The sequence below is a fragment of the Chaetomium globosum genome, genomic scaffold (assembly GCF_000143365.1).
Source record: "Chaetomium globosum CBS 148.51 scaffold_5 genomic scaffold, whole genome shotgun sequence".
NCBI lineage: Eukaryota > Fungi > Ascomycota > Sordariomycetes > Sordariales > Chaetomiaceae > Chaetomium > Chaetomium globosum.
This window is the reverse complement of record NT_165980.1, coordinates 792,914-808,389: the sequence shown is the minus strand read 5'-3', so window position 1 is coordinate 808,389 and position 15,476 is coordinate 792,914. Positions and strand designations below refer to the sequence as shown.

At 54.7% G+C, this 15,476-nt stretch overlaps 4 protein-coding genes across 4 annotated transcripts in view; 3 read left to right on the top strand and 1 right to left on the bottom strand.

Annotated features, from left to right (window-relative positions):
• Positions 1-1,281: 1,281 nt before the first annotated feature.
• Positions 1,282-3,979, top strand: CHGG_07094 (uncharacterized protein; the record flags this gene model as incomplete). Its single annotated transcript, XM_001224749.1, has 8 exons — positions 1,282-1,321; positions 1,684-1,753; positions 1,889-2,160; positions 2,216-2,229; positions 2,415-2,549; positions 2,601-2,751; positions 2,820-3,261; positions 3,319-3,979. The coding sequence occupies 8 exons, from the start codon at positions 1,282-1,284 to the stop codon at positions 3,977-3,979; spliced, it is 1,785 nt and encodes a 594-aa protein (XP_001224750.1).
• Positions 3,980-7,083: 3,104 nt separating this feature from the next.
• On the top strand, positions 7,084-8,442 carry CHGG_07093 (chitin synthase 3; the record flags this gene model as incomplete). The annotated part of the gene is made up of 3 exons (XM_001224748.1): positions 7,084-7,629; positions 7,699-8,006; positions 8,268-8,442. The coding sequence occupies 3 exons, from the start codon at positions 7,084-7,086 to the stop codon at positions 8,440-8,442; spliced, it is 1,029 nt and encodes a 342-aa protein (XP_001224749.1).
• A 5,373-nt stretch (positions 8,443-13,815) lies between these two features.
• On the top strand, positions 13,816-14,304 carry CHGG_07092 (uncharacterized protein; the record flags this gene model as incomplete). The annotated part of the gene is made up of 1 exon (XM_001224747.1): positions 13,816-14,304. One exon carries the CDS (start codon positions 13,816-13,818, stop codon positions 14,302-14,304), a length of 489 nt encoding a protein of 162 aa, XP_001224748.1.
• Positions 14,305-15,001: 697 nt separating this feature from the next.
• Positions 15,002-15,476, bottom strand: part of CHGG_07091 (uncharacterized protein) — a gene marked incomplete at both ends in the record, with an annotated part of 1,386 nt that continues 911 nt past the window's right edge. The window contains 2 exons of the mRNA XM_001224746.1: positions 15,002-15,064; positions 15,124-15,390. Of these exons, the coding sequence (XP_001224747.1) occupies positions 15,002-15,064; positions 15,124-15,390 (330 nt within the window). The remainder of the gene's footprint in view (positions 15,065-15,123; positions 15,391-15,476) is intronic.

Below are 15,476 nucleotides of genomic sequence, written 5' to 3'. Positions count from 1 at the left end.
CAGTGGCTGCAAATGGAGGGACCCCCCTCCCCCATTTGGAGTTGTGGTGGCCGTCCCGGCCGTTTCAGGCTGCTCTCACTTGGCTGTCTGTCTGCTGGCTGTGATGCTCTCCCCATGCTGGCTGGCTGCACTTCTCTCCTCGTGACAGGATCTCAAGTGTTACGTGCAGCTGATGGGCGAATTCGCCCCGGCTGGACACCCCCAGCCAGTTTCCGCTACCGCTCTCTCAGCCCTTCGGCACGCAGATGAATGCTGCGGCTTCCAGGTTGTTCGACCGGACAAGCATTTTATAGGATAACACACAAGATGCTGTCAGGAATTTTAGATGGGGGACGGATGTTTTATGCATACCCTTGGATTGTGCCCGCGGTGGCCAGAGTTTCGTTCGCTCCGTGTTGCGACGCCACGTCATGGCCAGCGCCCCTCGAAGGCGACAAGTTGCTCACGGATCCCTTACAACATTTCCCGTGTATATCTAGACACGAGGTTTGGATGGGTAAATTGACCAGAGAACAGGGAGACGCGGGTGCGCAGAGAAGAATCAGGCCGAGCGAAGACCTGGGCAAGTCAAACTGCGTCCAGCGCCCGGTCGCGGGTCAAACCGCCTATACAGTAGCTCGAAATGACGAGCAATCAATGGGAAACCCGCCGCTGAAAGTGTTAAGTCCAGCGCGGTGATCTGGGTGATGATTCGGAAAGGGCGCGTTGAGTAAAGGATTGGGAAATAGTGCCACCAGAGGTCTGTTGTTGAAGGAGAAAAGTTGGCGCCTGGACGTGTGGGCCAGCCGCGGCAGTTCATTAAAGGGCTGGGCTGCTGGCTGCTGGCTTCCCTAGGGGGCTTGGGCATGGTCCGTGCAGGTGGCGAAGGCCCATTGTCACCTGTCAGTGATCCCTCACTTTGGTCCCAACACTCGGCGCTAAGCCTTAAACAGTGTCCTTGGTGGACAAGCTCACAAACGGTACGTACCACGATGAACACCTTTGCGTCCATCGAATTCATGTGGGGGAGCTTTGGCTAAACTTAAGACGAGACGGAACATCTACACTGTAGAACAACGCAACGAAGAGATTAATTATCCTGTTTCCACCAAGAAAGTGATAACACATCCTATTTACGCTCTCTTTACTTATCGAGGAGCGAAAAGCCAATGCCTAGCGACCGCGTCTGAACAACAAAACCGCACCTCCGAAACTTGTGCCTCCGAGCGACCAACAGCAGTTCCCGAGAGGAGACCAGTCAACGGTTGTTGTTGTCCTCGTTGTTATTGCTGAAAGCCAACCATGGCGGCGCGGGGGAACTCTCTGCGCGACAAGCAGATTGGTATGCGCCTCGAGCTAGACCTTGCCCACCGCACTATTTGCCCTTCCACTAACAAGGCCTGTCTCCGCAGTTTCGATCAAGAAGATTCTCAACCTGAACGATCCCGTCGAACCAAACGAGAATGACGACATTGTTTCCAATGGCTTATCGGCGACGTCTGCACCCATATCGAAGGACGGGACTCCCGTCTGGAAGCTCCTTGTGTTTGATGTAAGCAACCCTGCTAGAGCTGGTGGGGCTCTATTTCGGACTCTCAGCCACGAGGCCTAGATGTTGGGGACAAGGTGTCCATTGGCAAGAGCTAGAGTTGACTTGGTACTGGATAGGATCTTGGTCGCGACGTGATTAGCCCGGTGCTTCAGGTGTCGGACCTCAGGGCGATGGGTGTGACAATGCACATGTGAGCCCAGTACCCTCGCTCCCTTCCGAGAGGTGTGTTGTTGACCGTTAAAGGCACATTGGCTCCCAGAGAGCCGCCATCCCCGATGTCCCAGCGATATACCTGGTCGAGCCAACTCCGGCGAACCTACAAGCGATTACGAACGACCTCCAGAAGGGGCTTTATAGTTCAGCCCATATCAACTTCCTCTCCTCGATACCCCGACCCCTACTGGAGGACTTTGCAGCGCAAACAGCCACCGCAGGCACCTCGGAACAAATTGCGCAAGTTTACGACCAATACCTCAATTTCATCGTCACCGAGCCCGATCTTTTTAGTCTCGGGATGCAGAAGGAGCATACTTACTGGGCATTGAACAGCGCAAAAACAAAAGATGAGGAGCTGGACCGTGTTGTAGACCGGATCGTCAGCGGTCTATTTAGTGTTGTGGTGACATCTGGTATGTTATTGATCCCACTGCGTACGGCAATTTATCAAAACTGACGACATGGTAGGAGTGATACCCGTTGTATGTTTGGCCAACACCCTGCGCAAAACTCCGCTCGACATACTGTCGCCATATGATGAGTACATATTAATATCTGCTAGATTCGCTGCCCGAGAGGTGCCGCGGCCGAGATGATCGCAACTAAACTCGACCGAAAGCTTCGCGACCATATCCTCAACTCTAAGGACAACCTCTTCTCTTCACAGTCACGGTCCGCCCCTTCGGCCGCTGGGACCCCCACATCAAGACCTGTGCTCATACTCCTTGACCGCAATGTTGATCTGATACCCATGCTTTCTCATTCCTGGACATACCAAAGTCTTTGTTTTGACATTTTCAAGGTGAGTCCCCGCTGTAGGATTTTGGGATCATGGAACTGATCTCGGCCACAGTCGGAGTTGAACCGCATCACCATCGAGACCCCTATCGATTCCAACAACCCAGCAAAAGGAACCTCGAAAAAGACCTATGACCTCGCCGCCAATGACTTTTTCTGGGCCAAGAATGCGTGCTTGCCATTCCCTCAGGTTGCCGAAGATATTGGTAAGAAGAGCTTGGTTCCGCTGGTGACAGCCACATTGCGGACTTCACGGTGCTGACACCATCACCAGATGCCGAACTCACCAAGTACAAGGAGGAAGCGGAGGCGATCACAAAGAAGACGGGCGTCAGCGATTTTGAGGACCTTCAAAATGACACAAGTGCCAGCGCGCAGCATCTGAAGGCGGCTATTACCCTCCTCCCAGAACTTCGTGAACGGAAGGCGACGCTTGATATGCATATGAACATCCTTGCGGCTGTTTTGGGGGAAATCCAGAACCGCCAGCTGGACAACTACTTCCAGCTAGAGGAGACTGTTATGAAGCAGACCAAGGCGCAAATGCTCGAGCTAATCAAGACGGAGGACAAGGGTCAACCGGGGGATAAGCTACGTCTATTTGTTATCTGGTTCCTCAGCACAGAACAGGATGTGTCTCGGCAAGAATGGACGCAATTCGAGGAGGCGCTGGAGGCAGCCGGGTGCGACAAGACCAGCCTGGCATACATCCGGCAGTGAGTAGCCCCGCACCACCCCGGATGACTGGATAGTCACTGATTGCCACTTTCTAGGGTCCGGGCAACGACCAAAATGACACAGCTCACCACCGTCACCAGCCAAGCGGCAGCAAATCAGCAACAATCTGGGTCCTCGGATCTCTTCAACCGCTTCTCAGCCATCTCGACCCGCCTGACAGACAGACTCAAGGAGACGGGTGTCCCGACTAATGCGCTGACATCCAACGTCGCCTCACTCCTCGGTGGAATCAAGAACTTCCTGCCCGTGGACAAGGACCTCACTGTGACCAAGATCACTGAATCGATCATGGACCCCTCGGGCGCAAGTTCGTCGGCGATAGCCAAGACGGAAAATTACCTCTACTTCGATCCTCGCAGCGCGAACGCGCGGGGTACGATGCCTCAGCCATCGGCGCTGCGGGCGGGAGCGGGAGGGGCTACGGCGCCGGGAGGTCTCCCCGGTTCGGTTCTTGGCGCGCAGACGGCCGGGACGGGAGCCAGCTTCGGTCAACGGAGACAAGGGTTTTCGGAGGCCATGGTGTTTATGGTGGGAGGCGGGTCCATGGATGAATATGGGAACCTGCAGGAATGGGCCGCTCGTACGGCGGCAGGGGACCGGGTGACGAGGAGGGTCATTTACGGTGCCAGCGAGCTGGTGAATGCGGGCCAGTTTATTAGCGAGGAGCTGGATAAGCTTGGGAGGGAGATGTCCTGATAGACCTCAACGTCCCCGTAGCAGAGAGATGCGAAGAAGTTGGCTGTGTCTGTTCTAAGCTCTGGGGTTATTAATCGGCGTTTTCGCCTTGCGCAAGGGCCCCAGCAAAACTGGCAGGAATGAGATAACTGTGGCGTTGAAACGAGACGATATGCAAAGCCGCTTGTCTGTAACTAACTGCAGCCAAGCTTTGGCAAACCTTTTTTAGCTCGATGGCTTGCATGCACATGGCGGCCAAACTGAGGTACCTATTAACTAGCGAGCCAAAAACTACCGGTGAGTTGAGGACATTCAACTGTTACGATTCTACCTGAATGGGCAACGCTGTCCCCTCAACCACCTGAGTCAAAGGGAGTCGGTCATTCGGGGAGGCGGAGATCATCCGATCTGGTAAGATGTGGCTGCGGCAACCCTCCCTCTCTGGGCTGTGGCTTAACGACAATGGCGCTACTTTAAATAGTTTTGCACTTCAAGATTAACGGAGGCGAGCAGAGCGAGACAACTGAACGCCACAGTCATTCAGGACTGGGCTTGATCTTTAAGTTGAATTCGGCCTTTCACCGAGCAATGAAATCGGCTTCAACGACAGACCCCCAGATCGTGACCAGTGACCGTTGGCGGCAGTCGGCACCTTGATGTCGTCCAAGACCCCTAAAACATTTTAGACAACCCTTGGCGTGCCCGGGATCTTGGGTGGGACCCAGCCGCGTCAGGAAAACGAGTGACCTCCAAGCATGTGGAACAGATGGGGTGGCAGGGGGCTATGCGGCTTAGCGAGCCGTTTCCGTGGTTTCCAAGGCGCACCATCGTCTTGTCCTCGGCGGGCATTAATATTACACGGTAATAATCATATCAATAACAGCCCCTTTGACTCCAACTCCATCAGCTCTTAGTCTGGCTCTTTCTGTGGCTTTGGGGTGGTTGTCAAATTGGCGAATTTCCCCCGCATTGCAGCATCTCAGAACTTCCAAGGGTTGTCGATCTTGGTGGGCAGCAAAAACACACAAAAGTTCAGACCCGAAAACCCCACAGCAACCGAACAGGCTTTTGGCTCTGATACTGCCCCCCTTGAAGGGAACCCCCACATCCAATCAACAGTGCCGTAGGCCGTGCGACGTCACCACCTGCCCCAATTGAGCGCTGAAACACCACGATCAACCTGCCATCTTCCCGGCAAGCACCGCCCCTTCATTCGCCGGGCCCCTCAGGATCCCTGCTTGCCGTCCATCGAGCCGTCGACTCCTGGTTCGAAAATCGACAGCCTGAAACGGCGACTTTTGCCCAGCTGCTGTTCGACTCTCCTCGCCAGTCAACCTGTTGCGACAGCGCCAAAGCACAGCCCACCTCTTGCAAACCGCGAACCCGCCGTAAATCGACCGACCGAGAGACGGCCCAACAAAGCCCGGCGCATAACGTTACCTGCGGTGCAGTTACGTAGTCGATCAGTTGCGGCAAAGATACCTCCATAACAAACGGGACAAAGACGAGGGAGACGCACACACAAGGAAAGCCGCGCACAAAAAGGAGGCGCTTCGGAACACTGCCAGCCGATTCACTATCAACTCCTCAGGTTGTCAGGCTGCGGCCGCGCGGCTGAGGCGAGGCAGAAGAGAGCCAAGCAACGGCGGCGCCTTGATACATTCATCAACCCACATCCACACCCACATCCCACTACGACACCTCCTACATTCCAACGCGGGGACAGCCGGACGATTCTCTGGCATTTGACAGTTTGACACACTATCGGCCGTCCGAATCGGGAAACCTCTTTTCTCTCTGTTGGGCAGAGCGCGGACCTCCCAACCGAGCATTGACAGGTTGTTTCTCTTTGCATTTGCAGTTGGGCCGTTTGGCGCATTTCCTCGATAGATACCCAGACCGTCGTGTTTCAGTCAGTCGCTCCGTGAGCACCTAGCAACCATGTCGTATAATCGATTAGGCAAGTGGACATCTCCTTCCATTCATCCCTACATTTCCTTTCACGAGGCACCGAGATTTGTTTGTGGGTCGGCTTCATCACGAGCCAGCCGACTTGCCGTTTCGGGTTGCTTTCACACTTGGATCCGCGTTCCTTACCCCGTAACACACATTCTTTCAATCTTCCTACCCAAGAGGCCGGCTTTTATGATGTCTTCGTTTCCTTCTTCCTCTAGCCTACGGCCCAGGCCCTATCTATTGTCACGGGAGCTTTGCTTGTGCCGCAACTCTATTCCTTCTGCCTGGCGCAGAGGAGCAAGTGGACTCTCCTCGGATTTCAAGTGTTGGTCTGAGACCGGCACAGGCTTCTTGGCCCTCTTTCACTACCTTGGGTCCGTCGCGTGTTGGCCCGCAACAGGAGGAATTCTGTTCCTGCTGGATTCCTGGGGAGCCATGTGCTAACCGTATTCCACCATGCAGACGACGACTATTACGAGAGCCACCCCATGGAGAACCGGGTGCACAGGACCCCTTCCCCGGGGCATCCACTTCAGCACGGGTACCATCTCGAGGACAACCCGTACGGTCACTCGCCACTGGATATACCACCACAAGGCCCTGGCAGGTTCAGCCCCGGCGACTCATTACAAATGCAAACAGCAGTGAGTATAGTCTGTTGGGCGGGGGGACTGTTATGTGGTCAAAGCTGATGAAGCCACCAGCAATCCGTAGACAACCTCGGGGGCTACTCGGTGAACCCCGAGGCGCACCATGATGCCTACTACAATCAGCCATACGAGCCAAACCATGGCGCCCAGCAACAGGGGTTCGACCACGCGACACCGTTTTATGACGACGACAATCGGCCGATGTTGACCCATAATGACTCGCAAGTGGGCGCAAGCGATCCTTACCACGATAACCAGAAGCCGAAACCGAGCGGCGGCGGGATCAAGAGATGGAAGACGGTGAAGCAGGTGCTGTTGTACCGCGGAAACTTGGTGCTCGACTGCCCGATCCCTCCAAAGCTGCTAAACCAGCTACCCCATGGCGAGCGCGACGAGTTCACCCACATGCGCTACACGGCCGCGACATGCGATCCCTCCGAGTTCTACGAGGAGAACTTCACCCTCCGGCAAAAGCTCTTCAGTAAGCCCCGTCACACAGAGCTGTTCATCGTCGTGACCATGTACAACGAGGACGAGATTCTGTTTGCGCGCACCATGATTGGCGTGCTCAAGAACGTCGAGTACATGTGCAAGCGGGCCGAGAGCAAGACATGGGGCAAGGACGCCTGGAAGAAGATCGTCGTGTGCGTCGTCAGCGACGGTCGTGCCAAGATCAACCCGAGGACGAGAGCGCTGTTGGCTGGTATGGGCGTGTACCAGGAGGGTATCGGCAAGCAGCAGGTCAACGGCAAGGACGTCACGGCCCATATTTACGAGTACACGTCCCAGGTCGGCATGGTCATCAAGAACGACGTCGTCCAACTCATCCCCAAGCAGCAGCCCGTGCAGATGTTGTTCTGCTTGAAAGAGAAGAACCAAAAGAAGATCAACTCGCATCGTTGGTTCTTCCAGGCCTTCGGCCGCGTCCTAGACCCCAACATCTGCGTGTTGATCGATGCCGGAACCAAGCCGGGTGGCAGCTCGATTTACCACCTGTGGAAGGCCTTCGACCTCGAGCCCATGTGTGCCGGTGCCTGCGGTGAAATCAAGGCTATGTTGGGCACGGTTAGTATTATTTGCTTCCATTCCCCTTTATAGGGCTCACCACTGCTTGTGGCTAACATTATAACAAAGGGCGGCAAGAACCTGCTCAACCCGCTGGTCGCGACACAGAATTTCGAATACAAGATGAGTAACATCCTGGACAAGCCCCTGGAATCGGCTTTCGGTTTCATTTCTGTCTTGCCCGGTGCCTTCTCTGCCTATCGCTACGTCGCCCTCCAGAACGACAAGAACGGCCAGGGCCCGTTGGAGAAGTACTTTGCCGGCGAGAAGATGCACGGCGCCAACGCGGGTATTTTCACGGCCAACATGTACCTCGCCGAGGATCGTATCCTCTGCTTCGAACTCGTCACCAAGCGCAACTGCCACTGGATCCTGCAGTACGTCAAGTCGGCCACAGGTGAGACCGACGTGCCGGATACGGCGACCGAGCTGATTCTCCAGCGTCGTCGCTGGCTGAACGGTTCCTTCTTCGCTGCCATCTATGCCATCGTCCACTTCCACCAGTTCTTCCGGTCCGACCATTCTTTCCTCCGCAAGATCGCCTTCTTTATCGAGTTCATCTTCAACACTGTCAACATGATCTTCGCCTGGTTCGCTATCGGTAATTTCTTCCTCGTCTTCAAAATCCTAACAACCAGTTTGGGCGACGACAACCTGCTGGGCAACGTCGGGCGAATCCTTAGTGTGGTCTTCACCTGGTTGTACGGCGTGTCCCTGATGACGTGCTTCGTCTTATCAATGGGCAACCGGCCGGCTGGATCAGGACCGTACTACATGGCCATGGTTGTGTTCTGGGCAATCCTCTTCGTGTAAGTTCCCAAGGACAGAACCCTCATCTTTGTTTTGCAACAGTGTGCTGACTGACGTCCCTAGCTACCTCATGTTCGCCGCCATTTTTATCGCCGTCAACGCCATCATAACGGACCTCAACACCAACGGCTTCAGTATCGACTCGCTCTTCAAAAATAAGGTCTTCTACACGCTCATCGTCTCCGTCATGTCCACCTACGGCATCTGGCTGGTCGCGTCCCTGCTCATGTTCGACCCGTGGCACATGTTCACCTCGCTCATCCAGTACATGCTCCTCTCGCCCACCTACACCAACGTCCTCAACGTGTACGCCTTTTGCAACACGCACGACATCTCGTGGGGTACCAAGGGCGACGACAAGCCGGACGCGCTCCCCTCGGTCAACACCAAGGACGGGCAGGGCAAGACGGACCTGCCGGACGAGGGCGACCTCAACGCGCAGTACGAGCGCGAGCTCAACGTCTTCAACCGCAAGCCCGTCAAGGAGTCCAAGCCGCTTACCCCCAGCCAGCTCGACGAGAAGCAGATGGACTACTACCGCGGTGTCCGCACCATCGTCGTCCTGCTGTGGATGATCATGAACTTTGCCCTCGCCGCCGTCGTCCTCTCCACCGCCGGCGTCGACAAGATCGTCCCGGACAACGGCCAGACCGAGGAGGAGATCAAGAGCGACCGCGCCAATATTTACCTCAGCGTCGTCCTTTGGTCGGTGGCGGGCTTGTCCGCGTTCAAGTTCCTGGGTGCGGTGTGGTTCTTGGTGGTGAGGATGTTTAGGGGTGTTTAGATGATGAGGACGGGGAAAAGCACGGTGTGCCGGGGCGGGGCGGTGGTGGCGTGGTTATGAGCTTTTATTTTTTTTTTTCACCTATCTTGGCATCTGGCATTGCCCGGTCCGATCTGGTCCTGCTGGCCTGGCTGGGTTGGGGTTTTGGGTTCTCCCTTCTGCTGGGTCATCTTTCTATCATGGATGGATTACAACAATTGACCGGCCAGCTCGCCGGTGAAAGATGGGGTTGTGTCGGATATTTATGATTCATGTTTACTTTTTCGGCTTCGCTGTTGTTTTTTTGGGTCTTTACTTTCTGCCCTTGTTCTTTCTCACTCTCTCCCGATGATTTCACATCTTTTGGTGGGATCTTGCGGGCAAGGTGTTTGTTGCGGAGATTCCCCGTAGGTGGCCTGCCTACCTACCTATTGCACATAGAGATGAGAGCGTGTGATATGGCGAGTGTGTCGAGTACATCTGGATGTAAAGAATAATATACCCCTTGATCATGCGGTGTGTTCGTGCTCCCAACTGAGGGACTTGGTGAACATGGGAAAACGACTAGTACACTGATCTGACTACATGGTGGGAATGAGCAGTGGCTTATGGAGATGGCCCGTCCATCGTCCTACGAATAGGTATCTATCTCATGCTGCCATTAGGTTTTGGGGGGCGGGCACTGACAAAGCTTCCTTCTTTTTCTTTTTCTTTTTCTTTTCTTCTTTTTTTCTCTAGCATTACCCCTTCTGGCTTGCTTGGTATCCTTCACCCGGCCCGGTAACCTCCGGGCTCTTGCCTTCTACCTCTCGTAAGGGATCGTCATATGTGATACGTACACGGGTAGTATTCACGAGCAGCAAGACATGTTCGTGCTTCCGAGATGGTACCGAGCCCAGCCTCAAGAGATCTTGAGAGAAGGGATTTGGCGGAGGAACCAGAGTCCCTAAAGCTCTTTATACTTCCTGAGACTCGATACGAAGAACCTTGTCTGCTAACCCGGAAGGAAACTTGGCTCCGACAGAACGGGATGGCTCGGCATTGCACATCTACGCATCTGAGGTATTTAACAACTCTCAGAACCCCTGATGCTGCTGTTGTGTAAAGCCGCGAACGCAAATTTCCAGTTCTCGGGGGGTGGGAAGATGGGGCGGTGGGAAAGGGGGGTTGATAAGCCACTTTTGTGGTCGGTGCTTTCAACGAAACCAGAAAATTGGCCTCTGGTGCAGTGGTAGCATCAACGGTGTGGTCTGGTTGTTAAAACTTAGATACGGCGGACCCCGGTTCCGTGCGTATACCTGGGCCCGGCGGCATTAAGATCCCCAGTTCGAAACTGGGAAGTACCACTGGTTTCGTTTTTTGATTTATTTTGAGCAAGACGAGGAAAGGGCCGGAAAAAGAAACAGCATGTATGAGCTGGGCTGGGAGCTGTTTCCGTATATCGCGGCGTGACTTGTTGATGTAGAGCAGTGGTTGCCGTGCCTGGGTGGTTAGAAGTGGACGAAGGTTGGGCGTGGAAGAGGAAAAGCGAGAGGGAGAAGAGGACAGTCAAGGAAAATGGACCGGCTAAAGAAACGTTGGCTTCGAAGATTCGTGCTCGCCGACCAGTTCAGGAACAAAATTTCCGGGTGCCAGAAGCAGGTTGATGGGAGATGCCGCTCATTTCTGAGAGACGGAAAACTTCTTAGTGGAACGGATGAAGGATATGATGGCGGGAAAGGCAGTCGGTTGGACAAACTATGAGGAGTGGTGGTGTGAAGAATGACGGCTGCAATGGTGGCTATTGTAATGTCTATCCCACACCACTATCCTCCGTGAGTCCATACTATTATACCAACACCGGTGGCCTCAATAAGGCCTTGCCTTCACTAGGCCTCTAGCAGTGCCCATTCGGCAGCTCCATTGCGCATAAGTATTATTCTGGCCCATCACCGACCGTCAACGAGTTTGTAATGTATCTTGTAGTGATTCTCGCAGCAGCTACAGGGGACTTTGTTCCGCACGCCCCAAATCTAAACACCTGGATGTTGCGTGGCACCTGTCAGAAGCATGCGGGACATCTGCCGCTCCAGTCCATTCTGAGATAGCCGCTGGGTAGGTTTGGATGAGGAGCATCACACACCGGCAAAGGTCCTACATACATCCTACGCGTCCCTCCGCAAACAAGCTTCGAGCTTTCCCCGGAGCGGGCCGTCCGGGAAGCAACGTACCCAGCCACCCGATGTCTTGATACTCAAGAACCCCGCCAAGCTAACCTTATCAGGTGTATTCAGAACAGGAATCCGTCGCAATATTGATGAAGAGGATGCGAATATATCGGTAATAGCAGCTCCGACGCCCCATTGCCAGCCAGACATCCCCGTCTTAGACCCGGGCAGTCACTATCTGTATGAAACGTAGCACAGCAGCTCTCGAGGCTAAGGCATCTCCGTGGAAACTGCTCTCTGGCGTCTGCCTTCACACGGCACAAGACAAGAGCGGTAAGAGGGGAGAGGGGAGGGTGGACACGGGACACGAAGGAGAGAAAGAGGGTAGCAGAGGGCATCGGCGAATATTAAATGCCTCAAATCAGCGCAATGATTTACCACGGAGGGATTCCTGGAAGTGAAGATTCGTGATGACGAGGGAGATCCCGAAAGCTTCAACGAAGCTGAGTGTTGTAAACAGGGCTGCAGGGCTGAAGAACGGCCTTGCCGGGCTTGGCTTTTGCCAAGGAGATCGCACACATTCACTCTCGGCATCCGACGGCGGCGCACTGCAAGACGGCCAAGCGAAGGCTTCATCAGTCTGCCCGGCAGGTGACTAGACTGGGTTTTGCCCGAACCCCGTGAGCATTGGAAGCGCAAAGCTTCCTCGGGCTGAAAACCAATGAGAGAAGCACAGCTCCGGCTTTCCATATCAGGACATGCTCCCTGCACAGAAGAACAGGCGTCGCTGATTCATTCACGAACGGCCAAAATTAACCAGGCCGCCAGGCCTCGCAACCCCATGATCCCTGAAAATCCGGGGTTGTTGCCCATCACTTGACGAGGGCTGGCCAGCCAGCTTGCCGAGAATAATTGGCGCTTTTTGGACCATTCGGTCCACTTTGCCTGCTTGCCAACTCTGGCCAAAAAAAGCCGAACTCGAAAAGCGAGAAAAGAGAATCAAGAAGAGAGAAAGGATAGTTGAAAAGAAATAAAGAAAAAGATGAGGTAACTAAAGAAAACCGAGCAAAATACATTAAATAAAAGAAGCCGAGTCAAATAAAAAGCCGGCTTTGGGATTCCGAATGGCTTTTTTTTGTTTCGTTCCTCTAGTCGAAGGTTTGTTCCGGCGGCGCCTACACTTGGAGTTCGGCTTTTTTTGGCCAGAGAGTGCTTGCCTCTCGCAGTCTTGGAAAGTCTTGACGTTCGCTCACGAGGCCTGAAGACTTTGATGCCAAGTCCATCAGATCAGCATCCCAAGGGAAGCTGCGGCGAGACGCAACCGCCCTGCCGCCCTCCTTGACGCAATCGCTTGCAGTGCAGACGGCTCGGAGCCCTGACGTGAGACGGCTGCAAGGTGGTGCAAAAAGCCAAGTCCCGGCCCTTGCCCGCTGCAATTGCGAGCGTGGTTGCACTGATTTTTTTTCAAGACGACGCCGCCGGCACTGTGCCTTGCAGCCGGGGTTTCCCCCAAGACCCATGAAAAGTCTCGAATGGCTTGAAACCACAGCAGAAGGGTACCTGGGCGGGGTGCAAACGATTGCGTAAAAATTAGACCAGGCCCCGCCGCGTGACCACCCCTGAGTTTTCATCAGCTAACGAAAAGACCTGGCTGGAGTCTCGGCATCAAATTCAATGTCCCAGCTGGAACCACTAAATCGCGGCCAAGAGATGTTGCATGTTGCTGACGCCATTCGGGATGGCGTGGATCAGTGAAAAAGAAGCTTCTCTGAGGCGAACCTCTTGCTGTTTGCTGTGCTGTTGTTAGGCACCGCCACAAGCCTCCGAGGAGGGCCCCTTCCAGGTTCGGTTGCGCCCCTTTTTGTCGACGGATTTCGCCTCGCAAGTTGTGCCTTGGAAAGCCGCTCGGCTGGGCAAGTGCCCCGCGTTGGAGCGTCGGGTGCATGAGACTTTTCTCCTCGGTACATCGATACCTCCAGAGGGGCGGGAAGGAAGGATGGATGCATTGCGCGATTCAAGGGCAAGGCACCGTGGTCATGCGGTGCCCTGCCCAGAACTCGTGCTGGAGCTGCACTTTTGTTTGGATGGAGCTGCTGGATTCTCGGCGCTTGAGGGGATGACTACAGGCACCACTCACTTACACCACCCATCCCGGCTCTTTATATAAGTCAATTCTCCCTGCTCCAGGTTTCCCACGAAGTCGACCAGTGTCACCATAACTGTTTTTCTCAACCTACACAAACTTAAACTTTGGTCTCGACCTCAAGATCTTAGTACCGCCACCAACTTAAGAGTGTTGAGCCCGTCAACTGCAACTTTACCAGACCACAACGTGCAACCTCATCACCGCACACCGACCACACCGCACACACCGCACACACCGCACACCACATCTTACTATCCCACCAACCCCATAACAACCAACAACAACAACAGCAAGAACAACAACACAACACCACCGCCACAATGCCATCCCTCTACACAATCACCGAACCCCACCCCACCGTCCCCCAAGACAGCTACACGCACTCCGGGCGCGGCGGACTAGGCAACTTCTTCCGCGCCCCGGCGACCACCTCCCCCAGCGGCGTCCCAACACCCTCCCACACCACCAAAACCACCTCCAACAACAGCAGCAACACCCCGCGCCGGTTCTACTCAGGCCGCGGCGGCGCCGGCAACGCCCACCAAGCCCACACTTCCGCCGCAACACCCTCCTTCGACGAGGAGTTTGCGCTGCGCGAGTCGGCGCTGACGACGGTGGTTGGGCATGTCGGGCGGGGTGGGGCCGGGAACGTCTTTTCCTCGTCGGGGTCGAAGGGGGGTGCCACGGATGGTGGGGTGATGCTCTCGCGGCGCGACTCGGCGAGCACCGAGGGCAGTGCGCGGTCGGAGGCTTCGTCGTCGTCGTCGCTGGCGGGGTTTTGGGGGCGGGTGAAGAGCAAGGGGCGTTGAGTTGGCCAGAAGGGGAGGGGTTTTTAGTTGGGTTTTCTTTTCGGCAGGTGTTATTTTTCTTTACGAGCAAGGCGTTTTTGGCGGGGTGGGAACGATATTCATTGGTAACGGACGGCAGTGCGCTCGGCGAGGTCACCAAGGGTTTTATGATATGGAACGGGAAAAAAAAGGTGGGAGCTATTTGGGATGCGGAAGGATGGTGGATGGCGATGGCGATGGACTGCGTCTTCCTCATCCTCCTTCGAGGGCGTAACGAGAAAGGCGTTTGTTTTTGATGGGCAGCTGCTCTTGAGTGACAGGCTTGTTGTACAAATCAATATACCCCCACTGCGACATGGCATAATCTGTTCGTTTTGACCTTGAACCCGTAAACCGCGGAGCGTGACAACTTGTTTTCCACGCCGTTTCGGAGACTGCGGTAATCAAAAATGGGTATCATTCGTTTTTTTCTAAAACGCTCATTGTAGGCTGCTCTCGATATGGCCTCCCCCCTCGACGCCCCGGCTACTCCGACCACCGTACAACCACCTCTCGAACGCCATCCACCATGACTTGGCACATTATTGTTTCCGCAAGCAGGCTTGGTTCCGCACCTGCGCCCCTCACGCGCTATATACCGCCATTTGGGTCCTTATCTAGAGCAAAATCTAGCCAGCGGTCTTGTTATGACATCTCGATTGTCCTAGCTTGCAGTATCTTATACGAATCTGGTGTGGATGATGTTTGGGTCCTCGTGCCAGTCGTCGACCTTGATCGTCATCTATCCAGTAACACATTAGCAAAAAAAATCAGGACGAGAACAGATGATCATGGACTGACCTTGCTGAACGTGCTCAGCTGAGCGAGAATACTGCCACCGATCCAAGTGGAGTACTTACGCTCCGGCGGCGCATAGATCTTTATCCTCATCTCCCTGACGGAAATGCCCTTCACCTCGGCCAGCAGACGGTCGCCGAAGCCCTTGGTGACTGTGCTACCGCCGGACAGCACAATGTTGGCATATAGGTCTTTCCGCAGGTCCATATCCGTCCGGCTGATCGAGTCGACGACGATCTGGTGCACGCCGGGGTACTCGAGGCCGATGATCTCATGTCGAAGAGGATTTCTGGCGCGCGGAAGCGCTCGGCGCCGATCTGGAAGCGCTCGTGTAATAACTTTGGCGTAGCTCGGAA